Source organism: Dermacentor albipictus, chromosome 10 (assembly GCF_038994185.2).
Source record: "Dermacentor albipictus isolate Rhodes 1998 colony chromosome 10, USDA_Dalb.pri_finalv2, whole genome shotgun sequence".
Classification (NCBI taxonomy): domain Eukaryota; kingdom Metazoa; phylum Arthropoda; class Arachnida; order Ixodida; family Ixodidae; genus Dermacentor; species Dermacentor albipictus.
In genome coordinates, this window is record NC_091830.1 from 36895193 (window position 1) to 36911233 (window position 16041).

The 16041-nt window shown below is 45.0% G+C and overlaps 1 protein-coding gene and 1 long non-coding RNA gene across 3 annotated transcripts in view; one reads left to right on the plus strand and one right to left on the minus strand.

Annotated features, from left to right (window-relative positions):
• LOC135911866 (uncharacterized) overlaps positions 1–16041 on the minus strand; it is a 279105-nt gene that overhangs the window by 136375 nt on the left and 126689 nt on the right. The gene's annotated exons all lie outside the window — the stretch shown is intronic.
• LOC135911865 (uncharacterized) lies at positions 1895–10284 on the plus strand. Its single transcript, XM_065444196.2, has 3 exons — positions 1895–2165; positions 6360–6524; positions 8657–10284. The coding sequence occupies exons 1-3, from the start codon at positions 2084–2086 to the stop codon at positions 9964–9966; spliced, it is 1557 nt and encodes a 518-aa protein (XP_065300268.1). The 5' UTR covers positions 1895–2083; the 3' UTR covers positions 9967–10284.

A 16041-nucleotide genomic window follows, 5' to 3' on the forward strand; every position in this document is an offset into this window, starting at 1 on the left:
GCTTTACGTGGAGAAAACCGAATATACGATTATGAGGCACGCCATAGTGGGGGACACCGAATTAATTTTGACCACCTGGGGTTCCTTAACCTGCAATGCATATTTAGCCTGCAGCGAAATGGAAACGACACAGCTGGAATTTGATCTAGCGACTGCAGCCTAAGCAGCGCTATGCCAAAGCCGCCTCCTGGTGCACAAATAGCTAATGGATTCTCTACGGGCGCCTGCAAGCCCTCGCATTTCCCTCTCACGTGTAGAGATAAGTACGTTATCGGCATGTTTCTGGCAAGGTCGCAGGACTTACTGCGCCAGCTGTCCATTGAAATGCCGCTCTTCTGAAGAAGTGAACACATGGTTAGCCGCCAGGTATTCAAATGCGACTCATCATGAGGCAGTGAACCCCAAAATTTGAGAGAATCAGTATTTCGGTGGTATTGCAGGCTTAACCTTGGCACGAGCATGTTTCAATTCTCAAATTTTATTTCACATTTTCCTTCCTTCATTATACAGAGACCATAAAACAAAAATTCAAGGGCAAGGAACAAAATGCTGTACAAAAGCAGCTTAACGAGAGTCCTGCTCCTTGCCTTGGCAATCACTTACAGCGAATACAACGTTGAAAAATGAAAACAGGAGTGGAAAACATGGTCGACATATATATATATATATATATATATATATATATATATATATATATATATATATATATATATATGTGTGTGTAAATATATATACAGGACTCTTCGTTCACATTTATCAGAAGGCTGTTATATTGAGTACGTTCTAGCTGACAGTGTCCAGATAGCTGGTTTTTCAGAAGAAAATTTTCGTCACTGTCCCTCAAGTCTGCGTAGACATACAAGTGCGCGGGCATACAATTTTAATAATCTACGGCATTTCGCTTATTTCGGAGACTCGATTGCGTTTTGCCTACTGGTGCTACCGCAGATAAAGCGCGAACCTCTCTCCTGTCCTGAACAGGAAGAGTCTGCCTGTGCTTGCCTAAATTTATACCTAAGGCACTGCTATTTCGTGAAGTGGGAATCATTCACTACCTACGAAGTTCCGGTTTCTAACACTGCAGATATTTGTAAAATTGTTTGCATGTCGTTTAAAAGAAATTCATTAAAACTTCTTTCTGGGTGAGTTGGTGCATACTTGACATAAAAACTGTTACAGCGCAAACACATGCAACCACAAAGAATGAAGGACAGAGCACCAGCGCTTGTGTCCTCTCCTTCATTCTTTGTGGTTGCATGTGTTTGCGCTGTAACACTTTTTATGTCAGTTAAAAAAAATTAAGGTAGCATTCAGAAGTCAGCCTACTTCGTTGCTTAGTATTGAATCGTCACGTTTTTCGTACGGCTGAGGTAATATCCGTGCAAACAATAACTTTACCCCTCAAACGTCCACATATGAGGTACGTGCGTTTGAATATAAATACCAGTATAACAGTGCAAATTTTTATCGAAATATTCCATGCCACACACGCGAAACACAATTTAACTGTACTGAATGGCAAGAGCATTTACGGCACATATCTATGATTACCGAAATAAAAACGGATGCTTCGCAATACAAAGAAGACGCAGAAGGGAAAATTTTCCCCAGACCCTCGGTTGGCATTTGTCAATTGGTAGAGTAATCATGTACTTGCATATATATTTGTTTCTAGCTCTTCTGCTACCTCTTCAATGACATATCTTTATTTTTCCCTTCTCTTGCTGTCCTTAACATTTGTCACACATCTCTGAGTGCTGGCCATTTATTATGCTCTGAAAGTTTCGCACATTTAAGATGTTTTAGTATGCGTTCCTTACCCCACTAATACTTAGCCCATTCACCGCAGTGGGTATGCTCCATATTTTCTAAGATCACCATCCCCAGCAGCAGCAACAGCAGCATTCTGCGCCGTGGATTTGGCAATGTGTAATCCCCGATTCTGTCTCGAGCGATGAATTACCTTATGTTCTGATTTGGTTAAACACATAAACTTTAGATACCTGTTTTAGGCAAGTCAGAAGCATCGTTTGGAACGAGCATCTTCAACGACAAGGAAGGTTCTCGTCACGCTGGCATAACAATGCTACCCGCAAAGCCATGCCGCTCGTCGCTGGGCTCCAATGCGCCAATGAAGCCGCGCAGACGTCTTCCTCTGCTCACAAGTAAGTGAGGATAAGTTGTTCATCCTGTCGTGGACCAGTTGTTTTGAACCGTTGGGTATCGTATTCTTTGGCGTGTACTGCATGCTAGCCCACAACTTTCACTAGCAATGAACAGAACGCTTGCGTTGCAGAAGCTTCGGTGGACATGTGTTACGGGGCAAAGTAGTCTGGCAGTGTTTGGCAAATCTTACAGTTTTTTTTCAAACTGACATCAAATCGATGCACCTTCTACGCGCGATCGGTCCGTGTTGCCCCCAAAGGCTGAAGGGAAAAGCCCTCCCCCCAAAAAGTCAATGTGCACACTCAATGATGCGTTTTCTCTTATTTAGCTGTTGCAAACAACGGGCTTGTGTTTAGTCATACCCAGCTTACACTTCGCGGTTAAAGCAAAATTAGTAATGGTTCATTGATGGAACCCGGGACAAACACATATTAAAGCGAAGCTTCCTCGGGGAAATGTGGTTTAAATTCCAGGTGAATGAGCTTTAAAGCGAAGGTTTCTAGGCGAAACCTCCAGGACATTCCGCACACGTAATCGCTATGCTGAAACTGAATCGCTGACAGAAGAAATCGATAGTTCCAAGAAGCCCTCTATTGTGTGTTTCCCTTCCGTGTGTCCCGTCAAGATATCGTGCGATCTAACTTCTCGTATACTATACCAAGACGCCGAGTCTTCAAATATAGCATCTATTGCCTGGGATATCTTTGCTCTCACTGAGATTTCTGGAATTATTTAGCCTTTTACAGTGCTACCTACGCCCACGTTCTCTGCTGCATAGCTCTTTTCCAGATAGGAGAGAATGTGGGGTTAGATTCGTAATTCATAAGAACGTGGCGGGAAACATTGATAAATTTTATGGCTATAATGTAGAGGTAGCAGTCGTAATAAATCTTAAGGGGATGCATAGATTAAGCATAGTACATGTCTACTTTCCAACGTCCAGTCATGAACATTTCATTGCCGACACGGAATTAGCAATGAGCAAAGTGCAAACTCAGTATGCTGTAGTCATGCGTGACGTCAGTGCGAAAGCTAAATAAAAGCAGACTCAATAGCAGGCAATTGGCAACTACGGTATCGACTATAGCAATAGTAGATGAGAGGTGTTTGTGGAAATCATGGAGTGGGGTCACCTCCGAATAAAGAATCTTCAGGAAATGCAATAACCGGAAGCTGACCTGAAAAAGCCCTATTGGGGAAACCATAAATTAAATAATTTTTATATTCCTTGCTAACACGAGCATAATACGGGATAGAGAAGTGCTCGGTAGGGTAAAGGACGGTGACTGTACCTCCTTGAAGTCTATGATTGATCTCCATTTGAAGTAAAACAGGAGCAACGCTATTCATGAGCAAACACGCCAATCTAGACGCACTCGGTGTAAAAGCAGATGAATTCACGCTGGAGCGCGCAAATGAATGAGCAGTTTTAGAACAGATTGAAAGAGGCAACAAAGAGTTTATGAATGTGTCCGTGACTTGACTGATTCCAGCAGCCACAACTGAAGTGGAAGGTACGGCACCAAGGCAACAATTACGTAAGCTACCTAGGCGGACAAGGAACCTGATAAAGAAACGACAAAACATGAAAGCTCATTATCTTGCTTTCACTATTTGCAAAATATTCACGTAGATACTTCACCAAGATAATTTCCAGTAGAATCAAGACAACACTTGGCTTTAGTCAAACAATATAACAGGATGGCTGCAGGAAGAGGTGTTCTGCAAATAATTACATGGACGTGATTAGTCAGGAATAAAGAACTATCTGGAGTACAACCAACCTCTTTATATGGCTTTCGTAGATTACGAATAATCATTTGATTCAGTAGAGCAATTTTTATCTTGCTTTCACTATTTGCAAAATATTCACCTAGATAATTCACCAAGATAATTTCCAGTAGAATCAAGACAACACTTGGCTTTAGTCAAACAATATAACAGGATGGCTGCAGGAAGAGGTGTTCTGCAAATGATTCCATTTACGTGATTAGTCAGGAATAAAGAAATATCTGGAGTACAACCAACCTCTTTATATGGCTTTCGTAGATTACGAATAATCATTTGATTCAGTAGAGCAACCACCAGTGACAGAGGCATTGCAACATCAAGGTGAACATGAACCATACGTGAATATCTAAGAAAATATCTATATGAAGACTCCACGATTATTCTTAAGAAAAGGAGAAAAATACCAATCAAGAAAGGAGTCAACGAAAAACCTACATTCTTTCCAAAGCTAATGGCTGAATGCTTTACGAAATATTCGAGCTATTAGTCTGGCAAGAACTACCAGTGAGGGTCAACGCAATTATCTCAGCATCCTGTGCTTTGTAAATGACATTGCCTTGTTCAGTAATGCTGAGTATCAATTGCAATGAATTTTTGAGCACCTTTCCCAAGACAATGTCAAAGCAGCGTTGAAGATTAATATGCACCAGACGCACACAATGTTTAATAGCCGGGCAAGAGAACAAAAATCCATGCTTAGTACTAATCCTCTACAATCTGCGCAAGAGTATGTTTGTGTATGTCAATCGCTCACAGGGCACCTTGATGAAGAGCCGAAAATTTTCCAAAAGAAAACAATTGGTTTGAAAGGGTACGGCTGGCATTACCCAATCATGATGGCCCGCTTACTGCTATTCATGAAAATAAACGTGTACAATCATTGCATTCTGCGGATACGATAATATGTGGCAGAAACGTGGGAGCTTATCAAACAATATTTACAAGAAAATATGGAATGCTCAATTATCAATGGAGAGAGAAATATCATGCGTAACGTTGTGGTGTAGTGTGCAGTGGTGTAGACTAGTGAGCAAAGAAAGGGGTGTGATCGATTAAACTGAAATTAAGAGGTCGGTATTCTTGTTGATTGTTGTGTTCATAGGAGGTTGTTGGAGAAGCATGGGAGAGGCCTTTGCCCTGCAGTGGGCGCAACCAGGCTGATGATGATGCTGATGATGATGATGATGATGATGATTGTTGCCATTGAGAAAAAGTGGAGCTGGGCAGTCCATGTAATGCGTAGGGCACATACCCGATGGGCCAATAGGATTACAGAATGGATGCCAAGGGAAGGGTAGTGCAGTCGAGGACGGCAGCAAAATTGGTGCGATGGTGAAATCCATATATCTGCAGGCGCAAGTTGGAATCAGCTAGCGCAAGGCAACGGTAATTTGAAATCGCTGGAAGAGGCCTTCCTCCTGCCCAAAGGGGACATAAAGTTACGGTGACAATGATGATGATGATGACGACGACGACTATGATGATGATGATCATAATTATGATTATCCTAATTAGGATGATGACGATGATGATTACTACGATTAAGAATCGCATGCTGCGTAACGTTCAGCAAAATATGCACAATTTCACAGCATTTATTTCATAATTTCACCTCTTCACTTTCTATATATTTACACGCTTCACCACCGCATCTGTAGTAGTAGTGCAAGCAGGGCTATATAAAAGTTGATTTGTTACACGGGTATATGTTGCGTGTGACCTATTCGGCAAGACAGCACCAACCGCGGTCCGCATAATCTCGGCGCGTTTCCCCAAAGAAAGCTTCGCTTCAAAACTGCACACACCGCGAAGAGGCGCACACATACCGAAACATTAGAACATTTATTCATACGTATAGTGCGGCAAATCCTTCGCATTCACCCAGATTCCCAAAATGCGCGCTATCTGCATTTCAAAGCCGACGGCTTTACTTGACTGCCTTAGCAGTTTTCTTAATCTGAACGAAACTTAAGTAATATGCCACCGGGCTGGGGTAGAACCGGGGATTTACCTGTCGCCTACGCCCACCTTGACCTGGGGTGGCGTGGGGCCATTGGATTTCACTTCTCTGCGGCGTGCTCGTCTCGTCCGAAGGCAAGATCGCGAGGTCACGTGGTTTAATGCCGAATGAGAGGAAACGTTCGCGTGACTTCTCGCGTCCGGTGTGCAGCACTCTGCGCCGAGTGGCATTGGCGTGTTCTCTTCCAAATTTTCCTGGATGAAGGGTGGCCTGCGAGATCGGGTGGCGTTCGCTGTCTAGATCTCGGAGGTCGTTCCTGGAGATATCACTTTCTCAACATTGAAAAAAATAATAATATATTTCATGCACTACAGCGCACTACAGCGGTACATGGACGTATCGAAACCTTGTTCAACAAACTCTCTATTATTCTATTTTTCAGTGCGATTGGCCATACAACTGCTCCTGTTTGGCGCTGCTCTGCATCTGGCTATGACGTACAAGATTTCTGGTACCACGTGGCTGGTGGAATCGTCGATGTCGTCTCCAACTCTGGAATCATCAGCGCCAACAACTTTCCATCGGAATTCGTTGCAGAAACTGAATTGTACGTGGAGAGCTTCCAAAACGGAACTGTGATAAATATTTTTCCGAAACATCTCAACGAGTGCGAGAAATTCAAGGAGACAAAAAAGTAAATGCGCGCAAAGTAGAACAATAGTTGAGATGTTCACTGGTGTATTAGTGAAGCTGCGCCAATTTATTGTAGGGGACGCTCTATTAGGGCTTTCAGGTTAGAGTTCTAGGTAACGAATTACATGTAATTGACCATTTGTAATGAATTAAACCAGGCTAGTCTTCCAGTTCACTTATTACTGTTATCTTGGTAACGCTCGCTGTAATTCAATTACATTATTTAGTACCCAATTATGTGTAACCAGTGAGCTTACTTGCTAGATAACCTGTAACGTGGGACATAGCTTTGCGTACTTGAATAGAGTGATTACAATACTAAACAGCCGCTGTCATGCCACGCTGCATCCTCGCGGGTGCGCATATTTAACCAGGCCAATACTGGACGATTGAAAAGGTTGACAGTGATGGCCACATCAGGCTTTGATGGCAGGAAATCACATCCTGGCAATTCTTACAGCTTTTCTTTGGCTGCACGGGGACCTGCTCGTCCGAGCCCTGGCAACAATGAACCGCTATGCTTCACAGATGACACATACGGTAGAATGGAGGCTTTGAGTAACCACTATCTCGTGCATGCCAGGTTTCGTATCTTACGACGCCGCCGTTCTCTCTGATGCTCATTTAGATATTTTTAAGGGCCGCGGCTAATGTCTTCAATTAAAATTGGGGAAGGTGACTGAAGACGTTTCTGAAAATTCATTCATAATTAAAGTAACCAACATGTGAAGGGCTTCGCGAGCCGTACCGTAAAAGCTAGGATTGCTCATTTCATTTTCTACATCTGCGCAATGTTATTAAAAGTTGCCAGCAAAATAAAGAAAAACTAATAATTACGTTTTGGTAACTGCTCAGTTATCTTCATGGCGCAATAATTGGCCACTGTAATCAATTATGCTTTTGCTGAAGCACCTGTCATTGTAATCGGTTGATTTTTTTACTGTAACATGAGAAAGTTTATTTCAGAATGACACCAACTCTTCTAAGAGAAGAACAGACTACCGAGTTGGTTGATTCATGACGAAGAACATGCACCGCACGATAACGAAGAAAGTGGGGACATAAACACACATACAGTGACCACTTTCAACGTTGAAAATCAGCGCTGTAGGATCTCGTTCACGCTGCAGGTTATTCAGATGACTAAAACCGGCCTCTTGCTAGATTGGACATACTCTCCTCGTCCATATTGTAACGCTGCTGCAATATCTGCGAGTACAGTTTACTCAACAATAAACGCAATTTCTCAGTCGTAGTCATCGACTGACGACTGGACTAGATTCGAAGTCTTGGTTGGCTTAAGTTTCATCAAGGGGAACATTTCTGCAAGTACGCTCTACTCAATGTAAACTATGTGAAACAACAGTAAACTGTACCACTGGCATGGAAAGAGGAATCGTCAACGATATTAGGAGTGATATACATTAACAATTGCAATAATCTCGACCGAGGGAAGAGCCGATGGTCAAAAACATTCGCCATACACAGGTTCCACTTAGTAAGTAGAACAAAATGTAGTTCAGCAAGTCATGTCATTCATAGAGAAAGTAACAGGTGCTCTGTTAGAGTTACAGAATCTTTGTCGAGGGAAGGTAAACTCTAAAGGATTAGTTGGCTTGATGAAATTAGAAAACTGGTGGATATATGCTAGAATCAGCTAGAGCAAGATGTGGGCATCTGATGATCGCTGGGGTAGGGCTTCGTCCTGCCCCCTCCCCCCTTAGTTGACATAAATATAGGCTGATGACGCTAATGACGTAGTGGCTGGACTCCCACATTGTTGGTAGATGAACAATCGGCAGAAACGGTTCTCTTACCCCACCACTCGCCCGTTTCCAAAGAAAGTACATGATGGGTCAATGCTGGCCTCTGTTTACGTAGCGCTCCTCGCTTTAATGTACAACTGCTTGCTACACAAGCAGTCATGTATGCATGATTCGGTAAACACCCAGTCGATAGGTCACACGCAGGCAATAGCCCGCAATTGTAACGATGAGCAAGATGCGGAGTTTCGTTCGTTCACTGCAAGCCGTCTATTACTCGCAGGGACAACATGTCCAAGCAAGCGAGGCGATCCAACGGTGCTCCACTTCAAACTCTGGGACGAAAAACTCGCGCACTCACTGCGTCTTTCTCCTCAAGCACCGCTGAGGACGGAGAACGAGTCGTGGCACGCCGTCACTGACCACATCCACGTCTTCTCCGCGTTCCTCGTCACCACGATGGAGCAAGCCATCCACATCACCAGCCTGGTGCGAATGAATGAGCCGAAGAGAGAAAGCACGCTGATCCGACACCCACCTCTGGTGTGCATCATTCGGACGTCCAACACGACATTCACGCGCAAAGCCTACGTGCGACGAGTGTTTACCTATTTTTCGCCGAAATTCGAAAACGCCTTGATCCTGTGCCCATCACCGAGCGAAGCGTTCGCCGAGGATGACGACGTACGAGTGGCAGTAGCGGCTCAAGGTGCGGTCGCGGCCTCTTTGCAGTGGCTCCGGTTACACCGTCCGCCGAAGAAATCCAAAAATAAGTGTTGCGCCGTATGCGTCCGGCCTTTATTCGGCGCATTAAGCCTCTGGAAGGTTGTTGAATTCATAGCCAATTACAGGGCATTGGGAGTCAAAAGCTTCTACTTTTATGACCTAAATATGACCTCAGACTTGAAGCTCCTTTTCGCCAGGATTCAGTCCTGGGGAGTCGACCTGACCTTAGTCTCCTTCAAGCTCATCGTCGACACTACTGTCATTCACAAGGACGTTCATGCACACGGCCAAATGCCGGCTTTGTACGACTGCATCTTCAGATCGCTGTTCAAAATGGAGTACTACATACACGTAGATATGGACGAGCTCATGGTTCCGCTGAGAAATAAGAGCATCCCGGAAATAATCCGGAAGATGGAACGTAAGACCAAGCGCTCTATAGGAAGCCTAGTGGTACCAATGAGATACCATTGCTCCGAGTACCCCCTAAACTTGAGATACGCTCGGCGCCAGTACCTGCCCCTCCAGACGAGACTGTTCCCCTACCACTCTGTGCATGTGCGTTCTATTGGTCTGACGAAGTACATCGCTCGGTCCAGGACAGTGTGTGCTCCGCGCGTCCATCAAGTCGAGGGTCATTGCGCGCAAAATACTAAGCACGTTTCTATAAGCGTAAGTGCCGTCATCAAGCACTACAGACAGTGCTGCATATACAAGCCCTCGAGCGACAACGACAAGGTCGCCTCCTTCTACAACGGCACTCTCATTGCTCCTGACCCTACGTTTGAAAAGCTTTCTACGCACATTGAAGGTGATCCGGTAGTGAAGACCTTGAGGAGTCTCATAGGTCAGGCTGACGCTATGTAGACTTAGAGATCAGAAACATTACCAGCAACACGCCAACATCACCGCTATAATAGCAATTGGTAGAGTCTTGTTTTGGCCTCGCGTACACAGATTTTTACACTTGCACCAGGTGACGAAGGAAATTAGTCACAGTAAATGGAAATACTATGTCCTGTGTAAGTGAGACCTCACCAGCGATGCATGAAAAAGAGCCTGCTTCCTAACGTTTTGGAGTGTGATGACTACCACACATACCTATTGTATCTCCACCGCAGCCTTTGACGAGCATGCGTTCTCTTTTTGTTCTGTAAAATGTTCTTCATATATATATATATATATATATATATATATATATATATTTCTGCACGTGTAACCGTCTTCGTCCTTGCCTCGTTTTACCGCGCAATCTTTGACGCGAATCTCTACTAACTTCTTCAGCTGAATCTCCTTAGCGAATTTATAATTCACATAAATGCAATGATTGAATTGTATGCTTCTGTTACACCTCTTTATAGCAATTCTATTGCCGCTCCGCCTTAGAAGAGACAAAAGGAGTCATTATCAAACCGCAGAATGCCACGCACAGATGTGGTTCTCACGTGGTGATAGCAGACCGGGAATGAGCAAGGCTCAATTATTTTTCCGAGTTTATAGCGAACAATCTACGTTATTGACAAATGGTTAGTCGAAGGTGACAGAATGGGGGGGGGGGTGAAATGACGATGTTTGCAAGCGCAAGCTGGAATCGGCTATAGCGCAAGACGGGAGAAACTGAGGATCGTTGGGAGAGGCTTTTGCCCTGCAGTGCGCTTAAGGAAATGATGATGATGATGGTTAGGATGATGATGATTATGATGGGGGTGGTGGTGACGACGACGATGATGAGGCGGATGAGGCGGATGTGGAGGAGGCGGAGGAGGATGACCTGCATATCCGAAGTTGAGTACAGTGCCCTGCACGTGGGAAAGAGGTAGTAGCCATAGAAAAACTAAACCTTACTTGCATATTCCACTAATGGTATCATCAGTCAGCATCAGATTTGCAGAGGTTACTAATAATATTTACCGAATACAAGTGCAATTATTTTTTTAAAAATGTGTTTGATTACGATTACGGATTAGTGCCCCACGAAATTAACTTCAATTCCTAGAGGGTAATATATTATTTTAGGGTTACTTCCCTCCCTACATTTAATGATATCGCAAAAATACAGTAAATAGAACGAGCTGGCCTGGCTGTTTCACTACGTCCACTGCAACTCTTATCACTTTGTTTATCTTCTAAGTACTTCCTTTCAAAATTTCATTCGGTAATCTTTTCTTGTTCTTTTGTGAACACCTCTGGCAGTGACGCTAAAAAGTCGCTTAATGTAAGCGCTGGGGATGAGGGCCGTGTTGTAACGTACGAACGCCCTTCTCACATGGTTGCGGTTATTTAGTGCCGCGAGGCTCGGGTCTGGGTTCTGTATGTCGCACAGCGCTTCCCTGCTGCTGTGACCAGGCGAAGGAATTTGCAAAAGGGCCCGGGCCAGTGAAAAACTGAACTATTGTATTAGGTGATTCACTGGTATTAACGTCGGAAGTGGCCAGTCCTATCAAGGCATTCCCAATCTAGTAAACTTCCCCCCGGCGCGCTTCACTCTTTAGCCACGTAAATTTGTTATATGATAAAATACCCAGTGGAGAGGCCTCCAAGAGAAGTGTGCAAATCTGCAAGCCTGCAATGTTCATGTGAAGTAGGCGTAGCTGTATGACGCGTATTATGGGAAGGTGCAAAAGTGCAGGTGTTTCAGAGCATGTTTCGTCAGAAATGTAACTGGTCGCATCCAAATCATTCCCATAAAATAAGTAATTAAATAGCGCTTGGGGAATGTTACCGAGTGAACTAAGTAATCGTTAAATTACAAAGTCCCTAAACAACGAAAGGCATTACAAGGAACTGTTTACATGTATTTGCTACGTAAAAGTGTCGTCAGCGTAGTTGCTATAAATTTGTGCTGGAAATAAGCGAACACAAGGGTTTGCGCAAATAAGAGCAAAGTGAACTCCCGGCGTGTGCCGGAGTGTGCTTATTAACAACGGTTTTTGTGATCGGTAGCAACGCGCATACTACAACCAATAAACTATTCTTATCGGTAAATATACGTTGAAAAGGAATAGCACGGGCAGGGTAACGTTGGGGTAAACCTAAGCGTCGACTTTTCAGGCTCGGCAAACTGAAGGGCGCTGTTACGTTATGCGAGACAGGAATGAATATTCAGTAATAAGCAAGTTGTTCTTAATAATGTACGCCACTTCTATCAGTATAAAGTAGGCAACGAGCAGCTTTGTTTTAGAGCGCAGCTCTTTGGCGTCCGTTCCTGGGTTTCGCGTCGTCGTCGGCGTTGTCGTCGGCCTCGTAACCAGCTCCGCCCCCCTTTCATCCCCCCAGCGCAAGCAGCGACCGACTGATACCGCTGGATGCCGCTGACGCCGCTAGAGAGTCAAGATAACGTGACTGCATAGAACACCGTCGCCGCCATGCAGAAAGAGGAGGAAAGGGTCCCCCCCCCCCTGTTCTTGTGTGGCGGATAGGGTGCTCTTCAGTTGCCGACGCGCCGGTTATTTCACGTAGGCCCCGGCACGTCGACGAATACGTGACCACCTTCCCACGGCTAGACCTGGTTCTTAGCGCTGCGGAAGCGAGGGTATCATATTGTTTGTGTCGGCATCGGCGGCGTTGTCCCTGAAACCAGCTCCGCAGCTGGGGTTGACTCACTATCGGCGTCAGCGGCATCAGTCAGTCGCTGCTATCTCTTCCCTCCTCCCTTTATCGTGTTGTCCGCTTGCTGCGCGCGCTTCTGCCCCCATCGTTTGCCGCTGGGTGTACACACTGCCCCCCTCCCCCCTCTTCCTGCGAGTCTCCGGTTGTCAAAGCGCCGGCTCGAACTTAATTCCTTTCTTCGCTCCTTTTCCAATGCAACCCCTGTGCGGTGGCAATCAGAGAGCCAGATCGGTGGCGGCGGATCTGTATATGTGCACCGCCCGAGCCGAAATTGCCGCTGCCGTTCGCCCTGTGCGGTGGCAATCAGAGAGCCAGATCGGTGGCGGCGGATCTGTATATGTGCACCGCCCGAGCCGAAATTGCCGCTGCCGTTCGCCACTGCGAAATTATCTGCCAGTTCTATCTGAGCCATGAGCGAGACGACCGATGGAAGTCCTCCGTCTGCTGCTGCTGCTACTGCTGCTGCTGCTGCTAAACGAGCTGCCAGAGCAGAGGCCCAGCGCCGTCGCCGTCAGAATCCAGAGGTGCGTGCCGCCGAAGCAGAAGCTTACCGTCGCCGCCGTCGAGATTATCCAGGAGTACGCGTCGCCGAAGCAGAGGCTAAGCGCCGCCGCCGAGAAGACCCTGCCGTTCGCGCCGCCGAAGCGGAGGCTCATCGCCGCCGTCGAGAGCAACCATGAGCGTCGAAGGCCGCCTACATGAAGTGGAGGCCAAAGATGTGTGTTGTCTCCACTGAAGGGTCTTAAAAATCCCAACACCTGACATTGTATCAAGCCACAGAATCCCCGTATTCCCGGACACGACTAAGACGAGCATGGTGAAACGTGGGTGGGTCCAACCCCCATGTGGTCGGGTGTGTGGTGTCGCAACGCACGCAACACCTGCTGACATCTACGCCCCTGCGAGACAAGAAAGCGCGTGCACGATTCCATATTTAACCATGAACTGGAATGACATGCTTATAGCACGTATAATTCAGACTACCGCTTTAGACGTAATATATGAGATACCGATAGTTTTCAAGGAGGTCGCTAATGAGAGAAGACAGTAACATTAAACCAAGGCGGTAATCAAGTCTAGTTGGTCTATCATACAAGAATCCGAAGTAGCGATCCTAAGCTGCACTGTGAAGATAAGAATGGTCATAATAACGACAACACACGGCACGTTAATGTTCTTATGCCCATGCTTGTCTTTCTTCAGCGCCAAAAAAGGATGGCAGAAGAGCCGTAGGCTCATGACACTTGATATTATCCACATAAGAAGTAAGCATCTGTCATTATTGGGAAACATATAACAATGTAACATCTAAAAATTCGCCTTGCTGCTTTTGCCTCCATGATAGAAAAAGAGCTCTAAAAAGCGAGGAGAAGGAAGAACAGAGTACAAGCGCTGTGCTGGTGTCCAGACGAGAGCTTTCCTGGACGAAGCTACTAGAGAACTTCTATGCTGGTCCGTCAAAAGAAGTTTTCCTCAACTAGTCCCTTTCAATGTGCATAATGGCTAGGGAGGGCAACTTCCTCTCGCCTAGGGTATACTGCAGGCCACTTTATAGAAAAAAAAGCCATAATGAGCTGCTCGGCTCACATTTTGAGGCCGAATACTACATAGGCGAATAGGACAAAAACTAATATGTTTAGAAAAAAGTGCGTAAGCTTTGTTTACTCCAACGTGTTCAAGAGGCCGCGAGTGGTACTATACCGCAATGCTCAACAAACGAGGTATAATTATAGAACTGTAAAATTTGATCTTAAAATGCTGCATCAAGATCGACGTTGTACATCTCGCCTAACTCATCGGCGTGCTTGATGAGCTGCAAACTGCGCACAGGGGCCACCTTGAGAGCTGACAAAAGCTGAAATCTCTTGCAAAAGGCTGATAGCACTTATGTACTCATACTGTCCTTGCGCTTTCCTTAAAAAGCTTATGATTAGAGCGGAGAGAGTTGAAATAGGCATCTAAAGAGTTTAGCAAGACAACAGCCGTTGCAAGGTCTTATCCAGGCTTCAGAAGAGCGACACTGCATGGTCATTTCAAACCACTAATACCTTGTTTCCCAAGTTTGCATCAAAATCAGTTTCGAGCTTCGGTAGCTTCTCAAGGATAGGTTGTGCATCGGTGAGGTTCTTCGCCTGTTTCTCCTTGGGGATGAACAAGATTACGGACTCATTTCCACAAGCATCGAAAATTATCAAAAAACAAAGATGCATTGCAGCGGTGAACATTCCGAGACCATCTTTTAGTTGACAAACTTTTTCAGAACAGAAGGCTTTCTACGCTGATCGAGGCTATTCAAAAATTAGTTCCAACGCTTTGACGATGGTGAAAAGAGTACGTACATCTTCTAACATCGAGTAAAAAAAACTTATTCACTCGATATATGACCACGACATAGTAAAAAGCCAGTGGCGTTACGCGGAAACACCAAGATACGATTATGAGGCAAGTCGTAGTGGTGGGCACCGGATTAATTTTGACCACCTGGGATTCCTTAACCTGCAATGCATATTTCGCCTGCAGTGAAATGGAAATTACACGGCTGGGATTTGATCTAGCGACTGCAGCCCTAGCAGCGCAATGCCAAAACCGCCGCGTGGTGCACAAATACCTAATGGATTCTCTACGGGGGCCTGCAGGCCCTCGCATTTCCCTCTCACGTGTAGAGATAACTACGTTCTCGCCATGTTTCTGGCATGGTCGCAGGACCTATTGCGCCAGCTGTCCATTGAAATGCCACTCTTCTGAAGTAGAGAACACACGTTTAGCCGCCATGTATTCAGCTGCGACTCATCATCAGGCAATCAACCCCAAAATTTGAGACATTCAGTACTTCAGTGGTAATTCAGGCTTGACCATGGCACGAGCATATTTCAATTTTCAACTTCATTTAACGTTTTCCCTCCTTTATTGTACAGAGAACAAAAAACAAAAATGCGAGGGCAAGGAACAAAAGCTCTACAATAGCAGCTTAACGAGGAGTCCTGCCCCTTTCCTTGGAAATCACTTACACCGTATACAAAATTGAAAAATAGGAAGCGAAGTGCAAAACTTGTCCATATATATATATATATATATATATATATATATATATATATATATATATATATATATATATATATATAAGGCTCTTCGGTCACATTTATCAAAAGGCTGTTATATTTGGTATGTTCTAGCTGAAAGTGTCCAGACAGCTGGTTTTTCAGAACGAATTTTAATTCATTGTCACTCATGTGTGCGTAGACATACAATTTCAGGGATCTACCGCATTTCACTTATTTTGGAGACTGGATTGCGTTTCGCCTACTGGTGCTACCGCAAATAAAGCGCAAACCT

Bases quoted from the DNA above. Each gene is read 5' to 3' on its own strand.
- LOC135911865 (XM_065444196.2), top strand. From the start codon at position 2,084: ATGCTACCCGCAAAGCCATGCCGCTCGTCGCTGGGCTCCAATGCGCCA. The intron at 2,166-6,359 runs GTAAGTGAGGAT...TCTATTTTTCAG, and splicing joins ACGTCTTCCTCTGCTCACAA to TGCGATTGGCCATACAACTG. The intron at 6,525-8,656 runs GTACGTGGAGAG...TATTACTCGCAG, and splicing joins TTCGTTGCAGAAACTGAATT to GGACAACATGTCCAAGCAAG.